At 51.1% G+C, this 8,496-nt stretch overlaps 1 protein-coding gene across 1 annotated transcript; it reads right to left on the bottom strand.

The window, feature by feature from the left end:
- Nucleotides 1–63: 63 nt before the first annotated feature.
- On the bottom strand, nt 64–4,280 carry TOMT (transmembrane O-methyltransferase). The gene is made up of 4 exons (XM_066367533.1): nt 4,199–4,280; nt 2,706–2,980; nt 1,386–1,582; nt 64–899 (listed from the first exon to the last, which is right to left on the bottom strand). The coding sequence occupies exons 2-4, from the start codon at nt 2,962–2,964 to the stop codon at nt 579–581; spliced, it is 777 nt and encodes a 258-aa protein (XP_066223630.1). The 5' UTR covers nt 2,965–2,980; nt 4,199–4,280; the 3' UTR covers nt 64–578.
- Nucleotides 4,281–8,496: the final 4,216 nt, after the last annotated feature.

Raw genomic sequence — 8,496 nt, 5'->3', positions numbered from 1 at the left:
GAAGAGGACATTCAAGGGATTTCGGGCAAGCCTATCTGGTCATGTGGGCCAAGGCAAGGAAAGGCCAGGGGGCAGGCCTGGGCCCACGCTCATTGCCATCTCCTCTGGCCCAGCCTGCACCAGCCATTACTACAGGTCCTCTGACTCAGTGTTCAATGTTTCTTTTAATCCTGTTCACAATGGCATGGGCTGGGAAGGGTAGGCTTTCTGAGGCCCAGAGCTGAGAAGTCCCTAGAGCTCTCTCAGTCAGCTTTCTTGGTGTTAAGAGAGCAGATTAAGTCTCAGAGCAGGGCAGGGCTCCCTTGGAGTCACCCAGCAAATCAATGACAAAGCTGGGGTGGGAGCTCAGGTCTTTTGCCTGTCAGTTCATGGCTTTCTCTGGAAGGAGGGGCCCCAGTGGGACCAATCAGCCTGACACAACTTGATGTCTCAGGTGAGTGGGGCGGAGGTAGAAGGAGAGCCTCCCGACCTTGAGCCCAGCATGTGTCAGGCACAAGCAGGGAGGGATAGGGATGTACTGAGGTCCTTGCTTAAGTGGGGGTGAGGTGGGGCAGCAGTAAGTACCTCTGGCCTGGACCTCAGCCGGGCCCTGTGTAGGTGAGCTGGGCTATGCCATCCTTGATGGCAGGAAAGTCTGGGAGGCCAGTGTGGTGGAGGCGGCAGCGGTACCGGCCACAGCTCTTGGCGTACTGCAGGAAGCGGGGTGCACCAGGGAAGAGCACGTGGTCAGCCAACACAGTGGCACCAGCAGGCAGCAGGGCATGAGCCTCCAGCAGCTGCAGGTCTCGCAGGTAACATCGTGGCCGGTGTGCCAGGAGTACCAAATCTGCCCGGCTCAGCTGGTACTGGGTTCGTAAGCGCGGGATCACCTCCTCTGAGCTACCCACGATGAGCTCTACCTGTGGGGTGGGAGGAACTGTAAGCAAGGGTGGGACAAATCTGGGTTGTCCCACATCAGATCTCACCAGGATCTGGTTTACATTATGCCAGGCCATGGTCTAGATCCCCACCAGTGTTCTCACATTTCCTCTGGCCTCAGAACCCAAGAAGGCAGTGTCAGTATTAAGCTTTCTATTGTGCCAGAGAAGAAGCTGAGTTTCAGAGGACAAGTGCTTTGCCCAAGGTGTCATAGCTAATAAGAGGCAAACTAAGGTTTGGACCCATTTGCTGGGCTCCAGAGACTTCTCTTAACTGCTTCTTTGTCATTCAGCCACAAATATATATGTGCAAATGACTTTGAACAAGAGGACAGGCGTTCACACAGCCTTCAGGGTCACAGTTTCCTAAGTGGAGCTGCTTCCTCCTAGGTGGGACTCCCCCATGGGGGAGGCCTGGCCAGGGCAAGGCCAAGGGAAGAGACCAGGGCTGTGAATGAGGGAGCTGACCGTGAGCTCGTCGAAGCCAGCCAGGCGGATGAGTTTTTCAGCCACTGCTGCCGTGCGTGCGTCCCACTCTACAGTGAGAAGGCGACTCCCAGGGGGCAGGGCACGGGCAATAAGCAGTGTGGAGTACCCGCAGTAGGTGCCCAGCTCCAGCACACAAACAGGGGCCTTCTCTTCCACCAGCCGCATCAGGATCTGACCTATGGGGGGGGGGGGAGATGGCTATTGCCACAGACTTGGGAGATGGATTGCAAGCCGTAGAGATCTCATGCCCACCTGCCTCGCTTTAGCTACCAACTAGCTGGGGTAGCTCTGGGGTCTTATCTCTCTTGAAGTATAGCCCGAGCTGCCCCACTGGTCCCCTGCTCCTTCAGGCTTGCCTCCTTTCAGTGTAGTCTTCACACCAGCCACTAGGAATCTTTCTGAAAAACAAGTCTGACATTATTACTCCCTGGTTCCTTGACCCTAAGGCCTCTGGGATTGACCTGGGGATCCTCAGCCTGACATTTACGACCTTCTTGGAGCTGATCCTATCTTACCTTTCCAGTTTCAGTTCTCAGTTCTTCCTGCCTGTAGCCTGTACCACAGCCTTCCAAGCAGCTGTGCCCAGGGTCAACCATTCTGGCTCATTCCTTTCTGCCACATTTGTAATATGTGGCTGGCTTTGTACTTCCCCAACCCTATCCTCAGCTGCCTGGCCAACTCAAAAGCAGTCCTTCTAGGCTCAGCTCAGCTGTTGCTTCCTCCAGGAGGGTCTGGGCAGAAACAACCACCAGGCTTCTGAGAGACCATTTCCAGGCTCCTGAGAGACCTTTGCTAGAACTTCCAGTTTCATTCCCCCTTATTTTGTTCATTGGATATCTTTCTAATCTTGGAATTGGACCAGTTTCTTAAATAAAACTCTGAATGCACTTGTGCTAGTAGCTGGGACTCAGACAAATCCAGGCAGACAGCTGGATTGTGGGATGTTGGAGCCTCCGTAGTGGGAGAGAAAGACATCACAAAGTTATCGGTTTTGTGCTGAGATGGTTAGTCCCCTGTGTATTATGCCCCCTTTGAGATCAGCGTCAGTGGCTGATTCATCCATGTGGCCTCTCCTTCCTTCTCCCCTAGTACCCAGTGCATGCCTGGTACAAAAGAAGTGGCAATAAATGTTTGCTGGATGAATTAGCTTTGCCCAGCCCCCTAATTTCCAGAGGAGAAAAAAGAGACCCATAGAGAATCAAGAACCTGCCCAATTCACCCATTAAGTCTGCGGCAGATCCAGCTCTTCCTTCACCATCTTGGGGTGCTTCCTGGAGCAGAATGCTGGAGAACACTGACCTTTGGCAGGCCCCATGTGGCTCAGGTACTCGCAGTGGCTGCTCCAGTGGTCCAGGGTGGTGAGGATGTGACCAGGGTCCCCAGGCAGGGCATGGGTGTACACATAGCTGAAGGCCCGCTCCTCAATCTGCAGCCCTGACAGGCAGTCTCGGAGGCTCCGCAGGAAGACCGTGCGCACCAGAAGTCGGAAATGGTGCCGGTACCTCACCAGCAATGTCACCACCAGTGGCAGGAAGGCTAGTGCGATGGCAGGAGACATGATTCCTACCTGGGTCCTGGGGTGGAGGGGAGGCAATGAGGGAAAACCCACACCTGGCATTTGCCAGAAGTAATTATTATCCCTATATTTTACAAACTGGCTCTGAAAGACTAAGTCTTTTGTCCAGAATCACATAGCAGAACTAGGATTTGAATCCGAGTTGGTCTGATCCCAAACCCATGTGCCTTCAGCAACTTCATGCTAAATTCAGAACCCAACCCCAAACCACCTCTTCCCACTTCTGGCTCCTGGTTTCATCTTCATGCTCCCTCCACCCATTTTTCCTCATCTCTGTTGTCACCCTTCTTCAGGACCCCTTTCACTAGTTTTCCTCTGAGATATGCTTCTCCCACCCTACCCCATGCCTGCTTGGTCTCCCCTGGTGCATTACTGTGTAGCAAAAAGCACAGCTTTACAGTCAGAAACTCCTTCACTGTCATTATTCTGCCTCAGTAAAAGGCAATCAGAACACTCTATAGGGCAGGGGTCTCAAACTCAACTCAGCATGTGGGCCGCAGAGCAAGATCACAGCCATTCGGCGGGACGCACTAGGTCTACAAAAGGCAACTGTTACACAACACTTTTTTCACTGCAGTTGAAAACAAAAAAAAAAAATCAGTACAACAAGCACAATCGTACATGCAGTTTACTCAGTGTCACAAAACGACCAGAAACTGTAGTTCACATCACAACTGCTGTTAACTAAGCTAATATCTAGCTAGGATGCTAGAGAAATGAAAAATACAAGTAGGCCCCTAGGCTTACTTAATTTTATCCAAAATATTTTGAACTTCGTGGATTAGTCTGCGGGCCGCACAAAATTGTTCGGCGGGCCGCATGCGGCCCGCGGGACACGAGTTTGAGACCCCTGCTATAGGGTGTTTAGAAGATGTTCCCTCCCACTCCAGGACTTCCCCTATGTGCTTCCCTGGGGATGGGAAAAGTCTTTGATTCTATATTTCTTTTCCAGGCCTATCTCCCCTTCCTGCATTTCCCTCTACTGTTCTTTCTCAGCATTTCCTTCACATTTGCATACACACAGCACAGACTTTGTCCTCACTCAGCCCTCTCCCGCCACCACGAGAGATAAGTGCCCTGGACCATCTGACCCTTGTGAGACCACTGCTGGTGGACTAAAAATGAAAGTAGGAATGTATAAATGGGCATGAATGGGTGAGTGATGGCAAATTTGGAGTGGTGTGCTTGGGAACCCACACTCAAAGACCCTGCTTACCTGGGCTGGACGCTCCTGCTTGGGGAAGATCAGAGCATAGGAGAGGAGGAGGCAGTCCTTGGAGGGTGGGAGGAGAACCCAGGCAGGCTGGACCTGCTCTCAATTATTGATGCTGAGGCTGCTGCTGTCACCTGAAACCTGCAGCTCAAGTTACTAACCCAGGGACAAGCTGGAGCTGCCTTCTACCCTTCAGGAGCCCTCACAGAACTTATGAGAACTCCAGGGTCTTGGCCCTGGCCGGTTGCCTAAGCGGTAGAGCATCCGCCCACCGTGTGGAAGTCCCAGGTTTGATTCCTGGTCAGGGCACACAGGAGAAGTGATCATCTGCTTCTCCACCCTTTTCCCCTCCCCTCCTCTCTCTCTCTCTTTCTCTCCCTCTCTCTCTCTCTTTCTCTCCCTCCCTCCCTCCCTCTTTCCCCCTTCTCCTCCCCTCCTGCAGCCAAGGCTTGATTAGAGCAAGTTGGCCTCGAGCGCTGAGGGTGCCCACGCAAGGGAGCAGTGGCCCCAGATAGTCAGAACATTGCTCTGAGTAGGGGGCTTGCCAGGTGGTTCCTTGTGGGGCACATGCGGGAGTCTGTCTCTCTGCCTCCCTGGCTCTCACTAAATTAAAAAGAAAAAAAGAACTCCAGGGTTTTGATTTGAAGGGTAATGGAGATACTGGGTTTGGTGGCCTCTCCTCCAACCCCTTGGATCAGCACATGCAAGCTGCGTGATAGGAATTGTAATTTCCTCATTAATTCCAAATTTAAGTTTTCTCTAAGTAAGTGCCAGGGCATGGGTCACAAAGAAGAGTCAGATCCTATCCCTGGCCCTGACCGGATAGCTTAGTTGGTTAGAGCATCATCCTGAAGTGGAAAGGTTGCCGGTTTGATCTCTGGTCAGGGCACATACAGGAACAGATTTATGTTCCTGCCTCTCTCTCCACTCCTTTCTCTCTAAAATAAATTTTTTTTTTTTTCTGAAGCTGGAAACGGGGAGAGACAGTCAGACAGACTCCCGCATGCGCCCGACTGGGATCCACCCGGCACGCCCACCAGGGGGCGATGCTCTGCCCCTCCGGGGCGTCGCTCTGCCTCGACCAGAGCCACTCTAGCACCTGGGGCAGAGGTCAAGGAGCCATCCCCAGCACCCGGGCCATCTTTGCTCCCATGGAGCCTTGGCTGCGGGAGGGGGAAGAGAGAGACAGAGAGGAAGGAGGGCGGGTGGAGGGGGGGTGGAGGGTGGAGAAGCAAATGGGCGCTTCTCCTATTGTGCCCTAGCTGGGAATCGAATCTGGGTTTCCCCGCACGCCAGGCCGACGCTCTACTGCTGAGCAAACCGGCCAGGGCCTCTAAAATAAATTTAAAATTAAAAAAAGAAAAAAGATTCTATTCTTGTTTTCCAGAAACTCCATGTTGTTTTCTGTTTGTTTTTTTGGTGGAAGGAATTCCATGTTTTTTAGAAGAAACTGGTGCCTGGCCTGTGGTGGCACAGTGCATAAAGCATCGACCTAAAATGCTGAATTTGTCCATACAAAACCCTGGGCTTGCCTGGTCGAGGCACATATGGGAGTTGATGTTTCCTGCTCCTCCTCCCTTCTCTCTCTCTCTCTCTCTCTCTCTCTCTCTCTCTCCTCTCTAAAATGAATAAATAAATAAATTTTTTTTTTTAAAGAAGAAGCCTGACCAGGTGGTGGCGCAGTGGATAGAGCCTCGGATTGGGATGCAGAAGACCCAGGTTCAAGACCTCGAGGTCACCAGCTTGAGCGTGGGCTCATCTGGTTTGAGCAAAAGCTCACCAGCTTGAGCCCAAGGTCACTGGCTCAAGTAAGGGGTTACTCGGTCTGCTGAAGGCCCCCAGTCAAGGCACATATGAGAAAGCAATCAATGAACAACTAAAGTGTTGCAACGCGCAATGAAAAACTAATGATTGATGCTTCTCATCTCTCCGTTTCTGTCTCTCTCTGTCTATCCCTCTCTCTGACTCTCTCTCTCTGTCTCTTTAAAAAAAAAGAAGAAGAAGAAGAAGCCTGCCTGACCAGGCAGTGGCGCAGTGGATAGAGCGTAGGACTGGGATTCGGAGGACCCAGGATTGAAACCCCGAGGTCGCCAGCTTGAGCGCGGGCTCATCTGGTTTGAGCAAAACTCACCAGCTTGTACCCAAGGTCACTGGCTTGAGAAAGGGATTACTCAGTCTGCTGAAGGCCCACGGTCAAGGCACATGAGAAAGCAATCAATGAACAACTAAGGTGTCACAACGAAAAACTGATGATTGATGCTTCTCATCTCTCTCCATTCCTGTCTGTCCCTATCTATCCTTCTCTCTAACTCTCTGTCTCTGTTAAAAAAAAAAAAAAAAGGCCTGACCTGTGGTGGCACAGTGGATAAAGCATCGACCTGGAAATGCTGAGGTCGCCGGTTCGAAACCCTGGGCTTGCCTGGTCAAGGCACATATGGGAGTTGATGCTTCCAGCTCCTCCCCCCCTTCTCTCTCTCTCTCTCTATCTCTCCCTCCCTCCCTCCCTCTCTCTCTCTCTCTCTCTCTCTCTCTCTCTCTCCTCGCTAAAATGAATAAAAAATAAAAAAAGGAAAGAAAGAAGAAACCTAACCAGGCAGTGGCACAGGGGATAGTGCCAGACTGCGACACAGAGGACCCAGGTTCAAAACCCCGAGGTTGGTGGGTTGAGCACAGGCTCACTGGCTTAAACACGGGCTCACTAGCTTGAGCACTGGGTCCAGATGTGAATGTAAAGGCTGGTGCACCGGTGCGCACCCTAGGCCCCGACTTCTGAAGGGCCCCACAAAACCCCAACTTTAAAGTCTTTTCTAATGATACCAAGTTTGGTTTCATATGTGCAATTTTAACATTAATAGTACATAATATTTTTTATTTAAAAATAAGGTTAACGTATTTTTATTTTCCCTGTTTCTCTCTTTTTTTTAAGGGATCCAATATTTTTCTTTTGCTCCCGGGGCCTCAAACTGATCTTAATCTGCCTCTGACTGGGTCACTGGCTTGAGTATGGGATCATAGACATGATCCCATGGTCACTGGCTTGAGCCCAAAGGTCGCTGGCTTGAAGCCCAAAGGTCACTGGCTTGAAGCCCAAGGTTGCTGGCTTGAGCAAGGGGTCAATCCCTCTACTGCAGCCCCCCAGTCAAGACACATATGAGAAAGCAATCAACGAACAACTAAGAAGACAAAGGAACCACAAGGAAGAATTAATGCTTCTCATCTCTTTCCCTTCCTCTGTCCCTATCTGTCCCTCTGTCTGTCACACATACAAAAAAAACTGGTGAAGTAACAGAAAGTATAATATAATGTGATTGCTAGAATGGATGCTCTGCAAATACAGGGACTCTTGACTGTTTTGTAAACTGCTACATATTCAGATAGAATGGTGTGTGGCATATTGCGGATACTCAGTAAATATTTGATTCAATAAATGAGTCAGTGCTGGATAGGGATTAAACACGGAGAGACCCAGAGAATGGAGTCAGAGAAGACACAGGAGGATATTGTTGAGTCTTGAAGACAGCAGGCAGACCTGGTGGGGAAACAGTATGCCAGGATCCAGTCACAAAGTCCAGGAGGTCAATCGGGAAACCAAGTATTTCCCTATGGCTGGTGAGGCATTCCTGGAATCCCTCCACCACCACCCTCTGGGCCTGGAGTGGGAAAGTGCAAGATCTTGAAGGACAGACTTGGACCTATTTTCAAAGTCCAGTGGAAGTCATGGGATTTTCTAAGAGCATTGATGGTGAGCTTTGTGTGTTCTAATACAGCTACCATCAAATAGCAGGATTGAAGAGAAATGCCGAGGGCAAGCAGGTCAGTATGGTGTCCCTATCTCCACTACCAGGATTCAACTCCAATCCGCTTTGGCTTGTGAAAGTGTAAGGTTTCTTTTCCTTCTTCCATTAAGTGTCAGATCCCCAGTCCAGGTTGAGAACTACGTTGGGGCCCGTCACATCCTCTGCCCCAACCTGGCGCTTGGCAACTGGGGCGATGTGTGTGTATCCCACTCGCCTCTCGCATAGCATTTAGGAGAGCATATCATGAGGGCACTTGGTGTAAGTTCAATCACTGGCCCACAAAGATAGATTGGTCATCACGCGACCACATAACACAGGTCACGCGAAGGTCTTTGCGCCCGGCCCACAGAGGCGAACTGGAGCTCAGAGATTGAGAAGCTAAAATCCTGTGATCGGTCCCACCCTTTCCCCCATCACGTGTCGCGCCTTGCAGTGTGCGTCTTCACATTGGTTGGAGGTGGTGACGCGGTAGGGGCGGGGCCGGAAGCTGGGGTTTCCGCGGCG

This window comes from Saccopteryx leptura, chromosome 1 (genome assembly GCF_036850995.1).
Source record: "Saccopteryx leptura isolate mSacLep1 chromosome 1, mSacLep1_pri_phased_curated, whole genome shotgun sequence".
In the NCBI taxonomy this organism is placed as follows: Eukaryota; Metazoa; Chordata; class Mammalia; order Chiroptera; family Emballonuridae; genus Saccopteryx; species Saccopteryx leptura.
The sequence above is the reverse complement of the archived record's forward strand: the minus strand, read 5'-3'. Positions and strand labels throughout refer to the sequence as shown.